Below are 19,531 nucleotides of genomic sequence, written 5' to 3'. Positions count from 1 at the left end.
CCCCCCCCCCCCCCACCCCCCCCCCCCCCCACCCCCCCCCCCCCCCACCCCCCCCCCCCCCCACCCCCCCCCCCCCCCACCCCCCCCCCCCCCCACCCCCCCCCCCCCCCACCCCCCCCCCCCCCCACCCCCCCCCCCCCCCACCCCCCCCCCCCCCCACCCCCCCCCCCCCCCACCCCCCCCCCCCCCCACCCCCCCCCCCCCCCACCCCCCCCCCCCCCCACCCCCCCCCCCCCCCACCCCCCCCCCCCCCCACCCCCCCCCCCCCCCACCCCCCCCCCCCCCCACCCCCCCCCCCCCCCACCCCCCCCCCCCCCCACCCCCCCCCCCCCCCACCCCCCCCCCCCCCCACCCCCCCCCCCCCCCACCCCCCCCCCCCCCCACCCCCCCCCCCCCCCACCCCCCCCCCCCCCCACCCCCCCCCCCCCCCACCCCCCCCCCCCCCCACCCCCCCCCCCCCCCACCCCCCCCCCCCCCCACCCCCCCCCCCCCCCACCCCCCCCCCCCCCCACCCCCCCCCCCCCCCACCCCCCCCCCCCCCCACCCCCCCCCCCCCCCACCCCCCCCCCCCCCCACCCCCCCCCCCCCCCACCCCCCCCCCCCCCCACCCCCCCCCCCCCCCACCCCCCCCCCCCCCCACCCCCCCCCCCCCCCACCCCCCCCCCCCCCCACCCCCCCCCCCCCCCACCCCCCCCCCCCCCCACCCCCCCCCCCCCCCACCCCCCCCCCCCCCCACCCCCCCCCCCCCCCACCCCCCCCCCCCCCCACCCCCCCCCCCCCCCACCCCCCCCCCCCCCCACCCCCCCCCCCCCCCACCCCCCCCCCCCCCCACCCCCCCCCCCCCCCACCCCCCCCCCCCCCCACCCCCCCCCCCCCCCACCCCCCCCCCCCCCCACCCCCCCCCCCCCCCACCCCCCCCCCCCCCCACCCCCCCCCCCCCCCACCCCCCCCCCCCCCCACCCCCCCCCCCCCCCACCCCCCCCCCCCCCCACCCCCCCCCCCCCCCACCCCCCCCCCCCCCCACCCCCCCCCCCCCCCACCCCCCCCCCCCCCCACCCCCCCCCCCCCCCACCCCCCCCCCCCCCCACCCCCCCCCCCCCCCACCCCCCCCCCCCCCCACCCCCCCCCCCCCCCACCCCCCCCCCCCCCCACCCCCCCCCCCCCCCACCCCCCCCCCCCCCCACCCCCCCCCCCCCCCACCCCCCCCCCCCCCCACCCCCCCCCCCCCCCACCCCCCCCCCCCCCCACCCCCCCCCCCCCCCACCCCCCCCCCCCCCCACCCCCCCCCCCCCCCACCCCCCCCCCCCCCCACCCCCCCCCCCCCCCACCCCCCCCCCCCCCCACCCCCCCCCCCCCCCACCCCCCCCCCCCCCCACCCCCCCCCCCCCCCACCCCCCCCCCCCCCCACCCCCCCCCCCCCCCACCCCCCCCCCCCCCCACCCCCCCCCCCCCCCACCCCCCCCCCCCCCCACCCCCCCCCCCCCCCACCCCCCCCCCCCCCCACCCCCCCCCCCCCCCACCCCCCCCCCCCCCCACCCCCCCCCCCCCCCACCCCCCCCCCCCCCCACCCCCCCCCCCCCCCACCCCCCCCCCCCCCCACCCCCCCCCCCCCCCACCCCCCCCCCCCCCCACCCCCCCCCCCCCCCACCCCCCCCCCCCCCCACCCCCCCCCCCCCCCACCCCCCCCCCCCCCCACCCCCCCCCCCCCCCACCCCCCCCCCCCCCCACCCCCCCCCCCCCCCACCCCCCCCCCCCCCCACCCCCCCCCCCCCCCACCCCCCCCCCCCCCCACCCCCCCCCCCCCCCACCCCCCCCCCCCCCCACCCCCCCCCCCCCCCACCCCCCCCCCCCCCCACCCCCCCCCCCCCCCACCCCCCCCCCCCCCCACCCCCCCCCCCCCCCACCCCCCCCCCCCCCCACCCCCCCCCCCCCCCACCCCCCCCCCCCCCCACCCCCCCCCCCCCCCACCCCCCCCCCCCCCCACCCCCCCCCCCCCCCACCCCCCCCCCCCCCCACCCCCCCCCCCCCCCACCCCCCCCCCCCCCCACCCCCCCCCCCCCCCACCCCCCCCCCCCCCCACCCCCCCCCCCCCCCACCCCCCCCCCCCCCCACCCCCCCCCCCCCCCACCCCCCCCCCCCCCCACCCCCCCCCCCCCCCACCCCCCCCCCCCCCCACCCCCCCCCCCCCCCACCCCCCCCCCCCCCCACCCCCCCCCCCCCCCACCCCCCCCCCCCCCCACCCCCCCCCCCCCCCACCCCCCCCCCCCCCCACCCCCCCCCCCCCCCACCCCCCCCCCCCCCCACCCCCCCCCCCCCCCACCCCCCCCCCCCCCCACCCCCCCCCCCCCCCACCCCCCCCCCCCCCCACCCCCCCCCCCCCCCACCCCCCCCCCCCCCCACCCCCCCCCCCCCCCACCCCCCCCCCCCCCCACCCCCCCCCCCCCCCACCCCCCCCCCCCCCCACCCCCCCCCCCCCCCACCCCCCCCCCCCCCCACCCCCCCCCCCCCCCACCCCCCCCCCCCCCCACCCCCCCCCCCCCCCACCCCCCCCCCCCCCCACCCCCCCCCCCCCCCACCCCCCCCCCCCCCCACCCCCCCCCCCCCCCACCCCCCCCCCCCCCCACCCCCCCCCCCCCCCACCCCCCCCCCCCCCCACCCCCCCCCCCCCCCACCCCCCCCCCCCCCCACCCCCCCCCCCCCCCACCCCCCCCCCCCCCCACCCCCCCCCCCCCCCACCCCCCCCCCCCCCCACCCCCCCCCCCCCCCACCCCCCCCCCCCCCCACCCCCCCCCCCCCCCACCCCCCCCCCCCCCCACCCCCCCCCCCCCCCACCCCCCCCCCCCCCCACCCCCCCCCCCCCCCACCCCCCCCCCCCCCCACCCCCCCCCCCCCCCACCCCCCCCCCCCCCCACCCCCCCCCCCCCCCACCCCCCCCCCCCCCCACCCCCCCCCCCCCCCACCCCCCCCCCCCCCCACCCCCCCCCCCCCCCACCCCCCCCCCCCCCCACCCCCCCCCCCCCCCACCCCCCCCCCCCCCCACCCCCCCCCCCCCCCACCCCCCCCCCCCCCCACCCCCCCCCCCCCCCACCCCCCCCCCCCCCCACCCCCCCCCCCCCCCACCCCCCCCCCCCCCCACCCCCCCCCCCCCCCACCCCCCCCCCCCCCCACCCCCCCCCCCCCCCACCCCCCCCCCCCCCCACCCCCCCCCCCCCCCACCCCCCCCCCCCCCCACCCCCCCCCCCCCCCACCCCCCCCCCCCCCCACCCCCCCCCCCCCCCACCCCCCCCCCCCCCCACCCCCCCCCCCCCCCACCCCCCCCCCCCCCCACCCCCCCCCCCCCCCACCCCCCCCCCCCCCCACCCCCCCCCCCCCCCACCCCCCCCCCCCCCCACCCCCCCCCCCCCCCACCCCCCCCCCCCCCCACCCCCCCCCCCCCCCACCCCCCCCCCCCCCCACCCCCCCCCCCCCCCACCCCCCCCCCCCCCCACCCCCCCCCCCCCCCACCCCCCCCCCCCCCCACCCCCCCCCCCCCCCACCCCCCCCCCCCCCCACCCCCCCCCCCCCCCACCCCCCCCCCCCCCCACCCCCCCCCCCCCCCACCCCCCCCCCCCCCCACCCCCCCCCCCCCCCACCCCCCCCCCCCCCCACCCCCCCCCCCCCCCACCCCCCCCCCCCCCCACCCCCCCCCCCCCCCACCCCCCCCCCCCCCCACCCCCCCCCCCCCCCACCCCCCCCCCCCCCCACCCCCCCCCCCCCCCACCCCCCCCCCCCCCCACCCCCCCCCCCCCCCACCCCCCCCCCCCCCCACCCCCCCCCCCCCCCACCCCCCCCCCCCCCCACCCCCCCCCCCCCCCACCCCCCCCCCCCCCCACCCCCCCCCCCCCCCACCCCCCCCCCCCCCCACCCCCCCCCCCCCCCACCCCCCCCCCCCCCCACCCCCCCCCCCCCCCACCCCCCCCCCCCCCCACCCCCCCCCCCCCCCACCCCCCCCCCCCCCCACCCCCCCCCCCCCCCACCCCCCCCCCCCCCCACCCCCCCCCCCCCCCACCCCCCCCCCCCCCCACCCCCCCCCCCCCCCACCCCCCCCCCCCCCCACCCCCCCCCCCCCCCACCCCCCCCCCCCCCCACCCCCCCCCCCCCCCACCCCCCCCCCCCCCCACCCCCCCCCCCCCCCACCCCCCCCCCCCCCCACCCCCCCCCCCCCCCACCCCCCCCCCCCCCCACCCCCCCCCCCCCCCACCCCCCCCCCCCCCCACCCCCCCCCCCCCCCACCCCCCCCCCCCCCCACCCCCCCCCCCCCCCACCCCCCCCCCCCCCCACCCCCCCCCCCCCCCACCCCCCCCCCCCCCCACCCCCCCCCCCCCCCACCCCCCCCCCCCCCCACCCCCCCCCCCCCCCACCCCCCCCCCCCCCCACCCCCCCCCCCCCCCACCCCCCCCCCCCCCCACCCCCCCCCCCCCCCACCCCCCCCCCCCCCCACCCCCCCCCCCCCCCACCCCCCCCCCCCCCCACCCCCCCCCCCCCCCACCCCCCCCCCCCCCCACCCCCCCCCCCCCCCACCCCCCCCCCCCCCCACCCCCCCCCCCCCCCACCCCCCCCCCCCCCCACCCCCCCCCCCCCCCACCCCCCCCCCCCCCCACCCCCCCCCCCCCCCACCCCCCCCCCCCCCCACCCCCCCCCCCCCCCACCCCCCCCCCCCCCCACCCCCCCCCCCCCCCACCCCCCCCCCCCCCCACCCCCCCCCCCCCCCACCCCCCCCCCCCCCCACCCCCCCCCCCCCCCACCCCCCCCCCCCCCCACCCCCCCCCCCCCCCACCCCCCCCCCCCCCCACCCCCCCCCCCCCCCACCCCCCCCCCCCCCCACCCCCCCCCCCCCCCACCCCCCCCCCCCCCCACCCCCCCCCCCCCCCACCCCCCCCCCCCCCCACCCCCCCCCCCCCCCACCCCCCCCCCCCCCCACCCCCCCCCCCCCCCACCCCCCCCCCCCCCCACCCCCCCCCCCCCCCACCCCCCCCCCCCCCCACCCCCCCCCCCCCCCACCCCCCCCCCCCCCCACCCCCCCCCCCCCCCACCCCCCCCCCCCCCCACCCCCCCCCCCCCCCACCCCCCCCCCCCCCCACCCCCCCCCCCCCCCACCCCCCCCCCCCCCCACCCCCCCCCCCCCCCACCCCCCCCCCCCCCCACCCCCCCCCCCCCCCACCCCCCCCCCCCCCCACCCCCCCCCCCCCCCACCCCCCCCCCCCCCCACCCCCCCCCCCCCCCACCCCCCCCCCCCCCCACCCCCCCCCCCCCCCACCCCCCCCCCCCCCCACCCCCCCCCCCCCCCACCCCCCCCCCCCCCCACCCCCCCCCCCCCCCACCCCCCCCCCCCCCCACCCCCCCCCCCCCCCACCCCCCCCCCCCCCCACCCCCCCCCCCCCCCACCCCCCCCCCCCCCCACCCCCCCCCCCCCCCACCCCCCCCCCCCCCCACCCCCCCCCCCCCCCACCCCCCCCCCCCCCCACCCCCCCCCCCCCCCACCCCCCCCCCCCCCCACCCCCCCCCCCCCCCACCCCCCCCCCCCCCCACCCCCCCCCCCCCCCACCCCCCCCCCCCCCCACCCCCCCCCCCCCCCACCCCCCCCCCCCCCCACCCCCCCCCCCCCCCACCCCCCCCCCCCCCCACCCCCCCCCCCCCCCACCCCCCCCCCCCCCCACCCCCCCCCCCCCCCACCCCCCCCCCCCCCCACCCCCCCCCCCCCCCACCCCCCCCCCCCCCCACCCCCCCCCCCCCCCACCCCCCCCCCCCCCCACCCCCCCCCCCCCCCACCCCCCCCCCCCCCCACCCCCCCCCCCCCCCACCCCCCCCCCCCCCCACCCCCCCCCCCCCCCACCCCCCCCCCCCCCCACCCCCCCCCCCCCCCACCCCCCCCCCCCCCCACCCCCCCCCCCCCCCACCCCCCCCCCCCCCCACCCCCCCCCCCCCCCACCCCCCCCCCCCCCCACCCCCCCCCCCCCCCACCCCCCCCCCCCCCCACCCCCCCCCCCCCCCACCCCCCCCCCCCCCCACCCCCCCCCCCCCCCACCCCCCCCCCCCCCCACCCCCCCCCCCCCCCACCCCCCCCCCCCCCCACCCCCCCCCCCCCCCACCCCCCCCCCCCCCCACCCCCCCCCCCCCCCACCCCCCCCCCCCCCCACCCCCCCCCCCCCCCACCCCCCCCCCCCCCCACCCCCCCCCCCCCCCACCCCCCCCCCCCCCCACCCCCCCCCCCCCCCACCCCCCCCCCCCCCCACCCCCCCCCCCCCCCACCCCCCCCCCCCCCCACCCCCCCCCCCCCCCACCCCCCCCCCCCCCCACCCCCCCCCCCCCCCACCCCCCCCCCCCCCCACCCCCCCCCCCCCCCACCCCCCCCCCCCCCCACCCCCCCCCCCCCCCACCCCCCCCCCCCCCCACCCCCCCCCCCCCCCACCCCCCCCCCCCCCCACCCCCCCCCCCCCCCACCCCCCCCCCCCCCCACCCCCCCCCCCCCCCACCCCCCCCCCCCCCCACCCCCCCCCCCCCCCACCCCCCCCCCCCCCCACCCCCCCCCCCCCCCACCCCCCCCCCCCCCCACCCCCCCCCCCCCCCACCCCCCCCCCCCCCCACCCCCCCCCCCCCCCACCCCCCCCCCCCCCCACCCCCCCCCCCCCCCACCCCCCCCCCCCCCCACCCCCCCCCCCCCCCACCCCCCCCCCCCCCCACCCCCCCCCCCCCCCACCCCCCCCCCCCCCCACCCCCCCCCCCCCCCACCCCCCCCCCCCCCCACCCCCCCCCCCCCCCACCCCCCCCCCCCCCCACCCCCCCCCCCCCCCACCCCCCCCCCCCCCCACCCCCCCCCCCCCCCACCCCCCCCCCCCCCCACCCCCCCCCCCCCCCACCCCCCCCCCCCCCCACCCCCCCCCCCCCCCACCCCCCCCCCCCCCCACCCCCCCCCCCCCCCACCCCCCCCCCCCCCCACCCCCCCCCCCCCCCACCCCCCCCCCCCCCCACCCCCCCCCCCCCCCACCCCCCCCCCCCCCCACCCCCCCCCCCCCCCACCCCCCCCCCCCCCCACCCCCCCCCCCCCCCACCCCCCCCCCCCCCCACCCCCCCCCCCCCCCACCCCCCCCCCCCCCCACCCCCCCCCCCCCCCACCCCCCCCCCCCCCCACCCCCCCCCCCCCCCACCCCCCCCCCCCCCCACCCCCCCCCCCCCCCACCCCCCCCCCCCCCCACCCCCCCCCCCCCCCACCCCCCCCCCCCCCCACCCCCCCCCCCCCCCACCCCCCCCCCCCCCCACCCCCCCCCCCCCCCACCCCCCCCCCCCCCCACCCCCCCCCCCCCCCACCCCCCCCCCCCCCCACCCCCCCCCCCCCCCACCCCCCCCCCCCCCCACCCCCCCCCCCCCCCACCCCCCCCCCCCCCCACCCCCCCCCCCCCCCACCCCCCCCCCCCCCCACCCCCCCCCCCCCCCACCCCCCCCCCCCCCCACCCCCCCCCCCCCCCACCCCCCCCCCCCCCCACCCCCCCCCCCCCCCACCCCCCCCCCCCCCCACCCCCCCCCCCCCCCACCCCCCCCCCCCCCCACCCCCCCCCCCCCCCACCCCCCCCCCCCCCCACCCCCCCCCCCCCCCACCCCCCCCCCCCCCCACCCCCCCCCCCCCCCACCCCCCCCCCCCCCCACCCCCCCCCCCCCCCACCCCCCCCCCCCCCCACCCCCCCCCCCCCCCACCCCCCCCCCCCCCCACCCCCCCCCCCCCCCACCCCCCCCCCCCCCCACCCCCCCCCCCCCCCACCCCCCCCCCCCCCCACCCCCCCCCCCCCCCACCCCCCCCCCCCCCCACCCCCCCCCCCCCCCACCCCCCCCCCCCCCCACCCCCCCCCCCCCCCACCCCCCCCCCCCCCCACCCCCCCCCCCCCCCACCCCCCCCCCCCCCCACCCCCCCCCCCCCCCACCCCCCCCCCCCCCCACCCCCCCCCCCCCCCACCCCCCCCCCCCCCCACCCCCCCCCCCCCCCACCCCCCCCCCCCCCCACCCCCCCCCCCCCCCACCCCCCCCCCCCCCCACCCCCCCCCCCCCCCACCCCCCCCCCCCCCCACCCCCCCCCCCCCCCACCCCCCCCCCCCCCCACCCCCCCCCCCCCCCACCCCCCCCCCCCCCCACCCCCCCCCCCCCCCACCCCCCCCCCCCCCCACCCCCCCCCCCCCCCACCCCCCCCCCCCCCCACCCCCCCCCCCCCCCACCCCCCCCCCCCCCCACCCCCCCCCCCCCCCACCCCCCCCCCCCCCCACCCCCCCCCCCCCCCACCCCCCCCCCCCCCCACCCCCCCCCCCCCCCACCCCCCCCCCCCCCCACCCCCCCCCCCCCCCACCCCCCCCCCCCCCCACCCCCCCCCCCCCCCACCCCCCCCCCCCCCCACCCCCCCCCCCCCCCACCCCCCCCCCCCCCCACCCCCCCCCCCCCCCACCCCCCCCCCCCCCCACCCCCCCCCCCCCCCACCCCCCCCCCCCCCCACCCCCCCCCCCCCCCACCCCCCCCCCCCCCCACCCCCCCCCCCCCCCACCCCCCCCCCCCCCCACCCCCCCCCCCCCCCACCCCCCCCCCCCCCCACCCCCCCCCCCCCCCACCCCCCCCCCCCCCCACCCCCCCCCCCCCCCACCCCCCCCCCCCCCCACCCCCCCCCCCCCCCACCCCCCCCCCCCCCCACCCCCCCCCCCCCCCACCCCCCCCCCCCCCCACCCCCCCCCCCCCCCACCCCCCCCCCCCCCCACCCCCCCCCCCCCCCACCCCCCCCCCCCCCCACCCCCCCCCCCCCCCACCCCCCCCCCCCCCCACCCCCCCCCCCCCCCACCCCCCCCCCCCCCCACCCCCCCCCCCCCCCACCCCCCCCCCCCCCCACCCCCCCCCCCCCCCACCCCCCCCCCCCCCCACCCCCCCCCCCCCCCACCCCCCCCCCCCCCCACCCCCCCCCCCCCCCACCCCCCCCCCCCCCCACCCCCCCCCCCCCCCACCCCCCCCCCCCCCCACCCCCCCCCCCCCCCACCCCCCCCCCCCCCCACCCCCCCCCCCCCCCACCCCCCCCCCCCCCCACCCCCCCCCCCCCCCACCCCCCCCCCCCCCCACCCCCCCCCCCCCCCACCCCCCCCCCCCCCCACCCCCCCCCCCCCCCACCCCCCCCCCCCCCCACCCCCCCCCCCCCCCACCCCCCCCCCCCCCCACCCCCCCCCCCCCCCACCCCCCCCCCCCCCCACCCCCCCCCCCCCCCACCCCCCCCCCCCCCCACCCCCCCCCCCCCCCACCCCCCCCCCCCCCCACCCCCCCCCCCCCCCACCCCCCCCCCCCCCCACCCCCCCCCCCCCCCACCCCCCCCCCCCCCCACCCCCCCCCCCCCCCACCCCCCCCCCCCCCCACCCCCCCCCCCCCCCACCCCCCCCCCCCCCCACCCCCCCCCCCCCCCACCCCCCCCCCCCCCCACCCCCCCCCCCCCCCACCCCCCCCCCCCCCCACCCCCCCCCCCCCCCACCCCCCCCCCCCCCCACCCCCCCCCCCCCCCACCCCCCCCCCCCCCCACCCCCCCCCCCCCCCACCCCCCCCCCCCCCCACCCCCCCCCCCCCCCACCCCCCCCCCCCCCCACCCCCCCCCCCCCCCACCCCCCCCCCCCCCCACCCCCCCCCCCCCCCACCCCCCCCCCCCCCCACCCCCCCCCCCCCCCACCCCCCCCCCCCCCCACCCCCCCCCCCCCCCACCCCCCCCCCCCCCCACCCCCCCCCCCCCCCACCCCCCCCCCCCCCCACCCCCCCCCCCCCCCACCCCCCCCCCCCCCCACCCCCCCCCCCCCCCACCCCCCCCCCCCCCCACCCCCCCCCCCCCCCACCCCCCCCCCCCCCCACCCCCCCCCCCCCCCACCCCCCCCCCCCCCCACCCCCCCCCCCCCCCACCCCCCCCCCCCCCCACCCCCCCCCCCCCCCACCCCCCCCCCCCCCCACCCCCCCCCCCCCCCACCCCCCCCCCCCCCCACCCCCCCCCCCCCCCACCCCCCCCCCCCCCCACCCCCCCCCCCCCCCACCCCCCCCCCCCCCCACCCCCCCCCCCCCCCACCCCCCCCCCCCCCCACCCCCCCCCCCCCCCACCCCCCCCCCCCCCCACCCCCCCCCCCCCCCACCCCCCCCCCCCCCCACCCCCCCCCCCCCCCACCCCCCCCCCCCCCCACCCCCCCCCCCCCCCACCCCCCCCCCCCCCCACCCCCCCCCCCCCCCACCCCCCCCCCCCCCCACCCCCCCCCCCCCCCACCCCCCCCCCCCCCCACCCCCCCCCCCCCCCACCCCCCCCCCCCCCCACCCCCCCCCCCCCCCACCCCCCCCCCCCCCCACCCCCCCCCCCCCCCACCCCCCCCCCCCCCCACCCCCCCCCCCCCCCACCCCCCCCCCCCCCCACCCCCCCCCCCCCCCACCCCCCCCCCCCCCCACCCCCCCCCCCCCCCACCCCCCCCCCCCCCCACCCCCCCCCCCCCCCACCCCCCCCCCCCCCCACCCCCCCCCCCCCCCACCCCCCCCCCCCCCCACCCCCCCCCCCCCCCACCCCCCCCCCCCCCCACCCCCCCCCCCCCCCACCCCCCCCCCCCCCCACCCCCCCCCCCCCCCACCCCCCCCCCCCCCCACCCCCCCCCCCCCCCACCCCCCCCCCCCCCCACCCCCCCCCCCCCCCACCCCCCCCCCCCCCCACCCCCCCCCCCCCCCACCCCCCCCCCCCCCCACCCCCCCCCCCCCCCACCCCCCCCCCCCCCCACCCCCCCCCCCCCCCACCCCCCCCCCCCCCCACCCCCCCCCCCCCCCACCCCCCCCCCCCCCCACCCCCCCCCCCCCCCACCCCCCCCCCCCCCCACCCCCCCCCCCCCCCACCCCCCCCCCCCCCCACCCCCCCCCCCCCCCACCCCCCCCCCCCCCCACCCCCCCCCCCCCCCACCCCCCCCCCCCCCCACCCCCCCCCCCCCCCACCCCCCCCCCCCCCCACCCCCCCCCCCCCCCACCCCCCCCCCCCCCCACCCCCCCCCCCCCCCACCCCCCCCCCCCCCCACCCCCCCCCCCCCCCACCCCCCCCCCCCCCCACCCCCCCCCCCCCCCACCCCCCCCCCCCCCCACCCCCCCCCCCCCCCACCCCCCCCCCCCCCCACCCCCCCCCCCCCCCACCCCCCCCCCCCCCCACCCCCCCCCCCCCCCACCCCCCCCCCCCCCCACCCCCCCCCCCCCCCACCCCCCCCCCCCCCCACCCCCCCCCCCCCCCACCCCCCCCCCCCCCCACCCCCCCCCCCCCCCACCCCCCCCCCCCCCCACCCCCCCCCCCCCCCACCCCCCCCCCCCCCCACCCCCCCCCCCCCCCACCCCCCCCCCCCCCCACCCCCCCCCCCCCCCACCCCCCCCCCCCCCCACCCCCCCCCCCCCCCACCCCCCCCCCCCCCCACCCCCCCCCCCCCCCACCCCCCCCCCCCCCCACCCCCCCCCCCCCCCACCCCCCCCCCCCCCCACCCCCCCCCCCCCCCACCCCCCCCCCCCCCCACCCCCCCCCCCCCCCACCCCCCCCCCCCCCCACCCCCCCCCCCCCCCACCCCCCCCCCCCCCCACCCCCCCCCCCCCCCACCCCCCCCCCCCCCCACCCCCCCCCCCCCCCACCCCCCCCCCCCCCCACCCCCCCCCCCCCCCACCCCCCCCCCCCCCCACCCCCCCCCCCCCCCACCCCCCCCCCCCCCCACCCCCCCCCCCCCCCACCCCCCCCCCCCCCCACCCCCCCCCCCCCCCACCCCCCCCCCCCCCCACCCCCCCCCCCCCCCACCCCCCCCCCCCCCCACCCCCCCCCCCCCCCACCCCCCCCCCCCCCCACCCCCCCCCCCCCCCACCCCCCCCCCCCCCCACCCCCCCCCCCCCCCACCCCCCCCCCCCCCCACCCCCCCCCCCCCCCACCCCCCCCCCCCCCCACCCCCCCCCCCCCCCACCCCCCCCCCCCCCCACCCCCCCCCCCCCCCACCCCCCCCCCCCCCCACCCCCCCCCCCCCCCACCCCCCCCCCCCCCCACCCCCCCCCCCCCCCACCCCCCCCCCCCCCCACCCCCCCCCCCCCCCACCCCCCCCCCCCCCCACCCCCCCCCCCCCCCACCCCCCCCCCCCCCCACCCCCCCCCCCCCCCACCCCCCCCCCCCCCCACCCCCCCCCCCCCCCACCCCCCCCCCCCCCCACCCCCCCCCCCCCCCACCCCCCCCCCCCCCCACCCCCCCCCCCCCCCACCCCCCCCCCCCCCCACCCCCCCCCCCCCCCACCCCCCCCCCCCCCCACCCCCCCCCCCCCCCACCCCCCCCCCCCCCCACCCCCCCCCCCCCCCACCCCCCCCCCCCCCCACCCCCCCCCCCCCCCACCCCCCCCCCCCCCCACCCCCCCCCCCCCCCACCCCCCCCCCCCCCCACCCCCCCCCCCCCCCACCCCCCCCCCCCCCCACCCCCCCCCCCCCCCACCCCCCCCCCCCCCCACCCCCCCCCCCCCCCACCCCCCCCCCCCCCCACCCCCCCCCCCCCCCACCCCCCCCCCCCCCCACCCCCCCCCCCCCCCACCCCCCCCCCCCCCCACCCCCCCCCCCCCCCACCCCCCCCCCCCCCCACCCCCCCCCCCCCCCACCCCCCCCCCCCCCCACCCCCCCCCCCCCCCACCCCCCCCCCCCCCCACCCCCCCCCCCCCCCACCCCCCCCCCCCCCCACCCCCCCCCCCCCCCACCCCCCCCCCCCCCCACCCCCCCCCCCCCCCACCCCCCCCCCCCCCCACCCCCCCCCCCCCCCACCCCCCCCCCCCCCCACCCCCCCCCCCCCCCACCCCCCCCCCCCCCCACCCCCCCCCCCCCCCACCCCCCCCCCCCCCCACCCCCCCCCCCCCCCACCCCCCCCCCCCCCCACCCCCCCCCCCCCCCACCCCCCCCCCCCCCCACCCCCCCCCCCCCCCACCCCCCCCCCCCCCCACCCCCCCCCCCCCCCACCCCCCCCCCCCCCCACCCCCCCCCCCCCCCACCCCCCCCCCCCCCCACCCCCCCCCCCCCCCACCCCCCCCCCCCCCCACCCCCCCCCCCCCCCACCCCCCCCCCCCCCCACCCCCCCCCCCCCCCACCCCCCCCCCCCCCCACCCCCCCCCCCCCCCACCCCCCCCCCCCCCCACCCCCCCCCCCCCCCACCCCCCCCCCCCCCCACCCCCCCCCCCCCCCACCCCCCCCCCCCCCCACCCCCCCCCCCCCCCACCCCCCCCCCCCCCCACCCCCCCCCCCCCCCACCCCCCCCCCCCCCCACCCCCCCCCCCCCCCACCCCCCCCCCCCCCCACCCCCCCCCCCCCCCACCCCCCCCCCCCCCCACCCCCCCCCCCCCCCACCCCCCCCCCCCCCCACCCCCCCCCCCCCCCACCCCCCCCCCCCCCCACCCCCCCCCCCCCCCACCCCCCCCCCCCCCCACCCCCCCCCCCCCCCACCCCCCCCCCCCCCCACCCCCCCCCCCCCCCACCCCCCCCCCCCCCCACCCCCCCCCCCCCCCACCCCCCCCCCCCCCCACCCCCCCCCCCCCCCACCCCCCCCCCCCCCCACCCCCCCCCCCCCCCACCCCCCCCCCCCCCCACCCCCCCCCCCCCCCACCCCCCCCCCCCCCCACCCCCCCCCCCCCCCACCCCCCCCCCCCCCCACCCCCCCCCCCCCCCACCCCCCCCCCCCCCCACCCCCCCCCCCCCCCACCCCCCCCCCCCCCCACCCCCCCCCCCCCCCACCCCCCCCCCCCCCCACCCCCCCCCCCCCCCACCCCCCCCCCCCCCCACCCCCCCCCCCCCCCACCCCCCCCCCCCCCCACCCCCCCCCCCCCCCACCCCCCCCCCCCCCCACCCCCCCCCCCCCCCACCCCCCCCCCCCCCCACCCCCCCCCCCCCCCACCCCCCCCCCCCCCCACCCCCCCCCCCCCCCACCCCCCCCCCCCCCCACCCCCCCCCCCCCCCACCCCCCCCCCCCCCCACCCCCCCCCCCCCCCACCCCCCCCCCCCCCCACCCCCCCCCCCCCCCACCCCCCCCCCCCCCCACCCCCCCCCCCCCCCACCCCCCCCCCCCCCCACCCCCCCCCCCCCCCACCCCCCCCCCCCCCCACCCCCCCCCCCCCCCACCCCCCCCCCCCCCCACCCCCCCCCCCCCCCACCCCCCCCCCCCCCCACCCCCCCCCCCCCCCACCCCCCCCCCCCCCCACCCCCCCCCCCCCCCACCCCCCCCCCCCCCCACCCCCCCCCCCCCCCACCCCCCCCCCCCCCCACCCCCCCCCCCCCCCACCCCCCCCCCCCCCCACCCCCCCCCCCCCCCACCCCCCCCCCCCCCCACCCCCCCCCCCCCCCACCCCCCCCCCCCCCCACCCCCCCCCCCCCCCACCCCCCCCCCCCCCCACCCCCCCCCCCCCCCACCCCCCCCCCCCCCCACCCCCCCCCCCCCCCACCCCCCCCCCCCCCCACCCCCCCCCCCCCCCACCCCCCCCCCCCCCCACCCCCCCCCCCCCCCACCCCCCCCCCCCCCCACCCCCCCCCCCCCCCACCCCCCCCCCCCCCCACCCCCCCCCCCCCCCACCCCCCCCCCCCCCCACCCCCCCCCCCCCCCACCCCCCCCCCCCCCCACCCCCCCCCCCCCCCACCCCCCCCCCCCCCCACCCCCCCCCCCCCCCACCCCCCCCCCCCCCCACCCCCCCCCCCCCCCACCCCCCCCCCCCCCCACCCCCCCCCCCCCCCACCCCCCCCCCCCCCCACCCCCCCCCCCCCCCACCCCCCCCCCCCCCCACCCCCCCCCCCCCCCACCCCCCCCCCCCCCCACCCCCCCCCCCCCCCACCCCCCCCCCCCCCCACCCCCCCCCCCCCCCACCCCCCCCCCCCCCCACCCCCCCCCCCCCCCACCCCCCCCCCCCCCCACCCCCCCCCCCCCCCACCCCCCCCCCCCCCCACCCCCCCCCCCCCCCACCCCCCCCCCCCCCCACCCCCCCCCCCCCCCACCCCCCCCCCCCCCCACCCCCCCCCCCCCCCACCCCCCCCCCCCCCCACCCCCCCCCCCCCCCACCCCCCCCCCCCCCCACCCCCCCCCCCCCCCACCCCCCCCCCCCCCCACCCCCCCCCCCCCCCACCCCCCCCCCCCCCCACCCCCCCCCCCCCCCACCCCCCCCCCCCCCCACCCCCCCCCCCCCCCACCCCCCCCCCCCCCCACCCCCCCCCCCCCCCACCCCCCCCCCCCCCCACCCCCCCCCCCCCCCACCCCCCCCCCCCCCCACCCCCCCCCCCCCCCACCCCCCCCCCCCCCCACCCCCCCCCCCCCCCACCCCCCCCCCCCCCCACCCCCCCCCCCCCCCACCCCCCCCCCCCCCCACCCCCCCCCCCCCCCACCCCCCCCCCCCCCCACCCCCCCCCCCCCCCACCCCCCCCCCCCCCCACCCCCCCCCCCCCCCACCCCCCCCCCCCCCCACCCCCCCCCCCCCCCACCCCCCCCCCCCCCCACCCCCCCCCCCCCCCACCCCCCCCCCCCCCCACCCCCCCCCCCCCCCACCCCCCCCCCCCCCCACCCCCCCCCCCCCCCACCCCCCCCCCCCCCCACCCCCCCCCCCCCCCACCCCCCCCCCCCCCCACCCCCCCCCCCCCCCACCCCCCCCCCCCCCCACCCCCCCCCCCCCCCACCCCCCCCCCCCCCCACCCCCCCCCCCCCCCACCCCCCCCCCCCCCCACCCCCCCCCCCCCCCACCCCCCCCCCCCCCCACCCCCCCCCCCCCCCACCCCCCCCCCCCCCCACCCCCCCCCCCCCCCACCCCCCCCCCCCCCCACCCCCCCCCCCCCCCACCCCCCCCCCCCCCCACCCCCCCCCCCCCCCACCCCCCCCCCCCCCCACCCCCCCCCCCCCCCACCCCCCCCCCCCCCCACCCCCCCCCCCCCCCACCCCCCCCCCCCCCCACCCCCCCCCCCCCCCACCCCCCCCCCCCCCCACCCCCCCCCCCCCCCACCCCCCCCCCCCCCCACCCCCCCCCCCCCCCACCCCCCCCCCCCCCCACCCCCCCCCCCCCCCACCCCCCCCCCCCCCCACCCCCCCCCCCCCCCACCCCCCCCCCCCCCCACCCCCCCCCCCCCCCACCCCCCCCCCCCCCCACCCCCCCCCCCCCCCACCCCCCCCCCCCCCCACCCCCCCCCCCCCCCACCCCCCCCCCCCCCCACCCCCCCCCCCCCCCACCCCCCCCCCCCCCCACCCCCCCCCCCCCCCACCCCCCCCCCCCCCCACCCCCCCCCCCCCCCACCCCCCCCCCCCCCCACCCCCCCCCCCCCCCACCCCCCCCCCCCCCCACCCCCCCCCCCCCCCACCCCCCCCCCCCCCCACCCCCCCCCCCCCCCACCCCCCCCCCCCCCCACCCCCCCCCCCCCCCACCCCCCCCCCCCCCCACCCCCCCCCCCCCCCACCCCCCCCCCCCCCCACCCCCCCCCCCCCCCACCCCCCCCCCCCCCCACCCCCCCCCCCCCCCACCCCCCCCCCCCCCCACCCCCCCCCCCCCCCACCCCCCCCCCCCCCCACCCCCCCCCCCCCCCACCCCCCCCCCCCCCCACCCCCCCCCCCCCCCACCCCCCCCCCCCCCCACCCCCCCCCCCCCCCACCCCCCCCCCCCCCCACCCCCCCCCCCCCCCACCCCCCCCCCCCCCCACCCCCCCCCCCCCCCACCCCCCCCCCCCCCCACCCCCCCCCCCCCCCACCCCCCCCCCCCCCCACCCCCCCCCCCCCCCACCCCCCCCCCCCCCCACCCCCCCCCCCCCCCACCCCCCCCCCCCCCCACCCCCCCCCCCCCCCACCCCCCCCCCCCCCCACCCCCCCCCCCCCCCACCCCCCCCCCCCCCCACCCCCCCCCCCCCCCACCCCCCCCCCCCCCCACCCCCCCCCCCCCCCACCCCCCCCCCCCCCCACCCCCCCCCCCCCCCACCCCCCCCCCCCCCCACCCCCCCCCCCCCCCACCCCCCCCCCCCCCCACCCCCCCCCCCCCCCACCCCCCCCCCCCCCCACCCCCCCCCCCCCCCACCCCCCCCCCCCCCCACCCCCCCCCCCCCCCACCCCCCCCCCCCCCCACCCCCCCCCCCCCCCACCCCCCCCCCCCCCCCCCCCCCCCCCCCCCCCCCCCCCCCCCCCCCCGCCCCCCCCCCGTGCCCCCTCCCCCCCCCCCCCCCACCTTCCACCCACCCCACCACCCCCCCCCCCCTCCCACCCCCCCCCCCACCCTTCACCCACCCCCCCCCCCCCCCCCCCCCCACCCATCCCCCCCCCCACCCCCCTCCCATCAGCCCCTGCCAATTGGCCATGCTGGAAGGGGCTGATGGGAATTGTAGTCCATAACATCTGGAGTGCCAAAGGTTCGCCACCACGGTGTTAGACTGAGTATTACCTTGTGAAGTACATTAATTGCAGCTCCTTGTATTGGGATGGGAGGAAGCAATCCGAGCAGAAACCTATGGCCTTAAAGCAGGATACGGTGAATGCCAAAATGCTCATTGTGTTTTGTTTCCAAATGTAAGGTTTGTGTTGGCTGTGGGCAGCGCCGTCTTCGATGCCATGTTTAATGGAGGCATGGCGACAACGTCTACGGAGATAGAGCTACCGGACGTGGAACCAGCCGCCTTCTTAGCCTTGCTGAAGTAAGCCCCCCCCCCCCTTTCGTTGTCAGAACTCTGTGTAGCCCCTCGGCTCATTTTCTGTTCTGTGTAGCGTTAAAGCCCTTCCCTCTGTTTTCTCAACCTTTCTGTCCTTTGTGCTGAGTTCCCCTATTTGAAGCGGCCTTTGGAAGGGTCTCGGAGAGAGACAAGGGCCGGGCTTTGCGTCTGTGAACACGTGGCGTAGGAGGATGGCAGGGGTTCCGAAAGTTTTGTTTGCCCGAGAAGAACTGTCCCAAAGGTCGAGGAAAGCCCTGAATGATCTGGAAAGATCTGATCTTGTGTCCTGCACTGTAGTTTTTGGCGACGGAGGGCGGGGCCTTGGACCAAGGAGGGAGGCACGGGTGGGAGGAGACAGAAGAGCTGCGAAAGAAAGCTGGTGACAACCCCTTCTCCACAGAGAGTGCAGTTTGGGTACCCCGAGCAGTTTGCTTAGATTAAGGGCAGTCCCCAGATTGGTGACGCTTTCTGCGGTTTTTCATGGAGTGCCTCTTTTTAAAAGTTGTCCTCTTAAGATCCAGGCCACTCTGAGTTTCTATTCCTCATGGAAATTGAGAACTGCTGGAAAATACAGACGGGCAGGGAAAGGAGCCTCGCGCCAGGCTCAGACATGTCTTTAGCCAAATATTGAATTTTTTATCTTGCCCTTCCTCCAAGGAGTCCAGAATGACACATGTGGTTCTCTTGTTCCTCTGTTTTGCCCTTACAACGCCCTGGTAAGGTAGGCTCAGCTGGGTGTGGGTGACTGGAATAAGGTCATCCTGTGAGTATTATGACTGAGGGGTATTTGAATGTTTGTCCCCCTCTCTAAAGCTTTAACCACTACACCACTCTGCCTTAAACAAGAGCCTTCCTCTCATGGTGGGTTTTGGTGAAAAGAAGCAGCTGCCGAGTCAAACAAGAAATGGGGGATGGACGTCCGTTACTGGGCATTGAAAGGTTTTTGTCCCCAAGAAAGAATTAATTCCACACCAGTGCTTGATGTTCTTGGGTTAAAAATCCTGATTTATCACAGCCCTGCTTCCTTCTTGATGTTTTGTTTTTTTTCCATTTCCAGATTTCTCTATTCAGACGAAGTTCAGATCGGGCCAGAGACTGTGATGACAACTCTCTACACCGCTAAAAAGTACGCAGTCCCTGCCCTTGAGGCTCACTGTGTGGAATTTCTAAAGAAAAACCTTCGAGCGGACAACGCGTTCATGCTTTTGACCCAGGTATTTTTGCGAACTTTCCCCAATGGGGAAGTGTTGTTGGGGGCAGGTGGTCTTCCCCTTTTCCTCTTCCCCTTCCCGTAGGACCGTGGTGGCGAACCTTTGGCACTCCAGATGTTATGGACTGCAATTCCCATCAGCCCCAATTGGCCATGCTGGAAGGGGCTGATGGGAATTGTAGTCCATAACATCCGGAGTGCCAAAGGTTCGCCACCACTGCCGTAGGATGTCTACTTCTGGGATGGACTGTCATCCCAGCAATGCCTTGACCTTCCTTGACATGACGTTAACATGGTTGTGGCTCGAAGGTAGGGAAGAAGCTAGGACGGGCAGCTGCCATAGCGCTGCACAGTGGAAGAAGCAGAATGTCTATTGTGATGACATGACCATAGAGTCACAATAAGCTGCAGTGCTGTCGTAGCACTAGGGTGGCTGCTGCTGGTAGCTCCTTCCCTGCCTTCCAGTCCACAAGGGGCCCTGTCTCCCTGAGCTACATGCTCCATCTCATCTCTGTAATTCACTTGGGAACATGAACCAGAAGCATGTTGTGACAAATACATATTAAACCTTTTGGCATTGACTGACTCAGAGCCCAGCCTCCTCTGCTCCTCCCCAGCTGTGAG

The 19,531-nt window shown here is 88.8% G+C and overlaps 1 protein-coding gene across 1 annotated transcript in view; it reads left to right on the top strand.

Moving 5' to 3' along the window:
• LOC125432774 (BTB/POZ domain-containing protein 2-like) overlaps nt 1–19,531 on the top strand; it is a 47,939-nt gene that overhangs the window by 28,119 nt on the left and 289 nt on the right. The window contains exons 2-3 of the mRNA XM_048496682.1: nt 17,563–17,682; nt 18,755–18,911. Of these exons, the coding sequence (XP_048352639.1) occupies nt 17,563–17,682; nt 18,755–18,911 (277 nt within the window). The remainder of the gene's footprint in view (nt 1–17,562; nt 17,683–18,754; nt 18,912–19,531) is intronic.

Source organism: Sphaerodactylus townsendi, linkage group LG05 (assembly GCF_021028975.2).
Source record: "Sphaerodactylus townsendi isolate TG3544 linkage group LG05, MPM_Stown_v2.3, whole genome shotgun sequence".
In the NCBI taxonomy this organism is placed as follows: Eukaryota; Metazoa; Chordata; class Lepidosauria; order Squamata; family Sphaerodactylidae; genus Sphaerodactylus; species Sphaerodactylus townsendi.
This window is presented reverse-complemented; position numbering and strand designations above follow the sequence as displayed.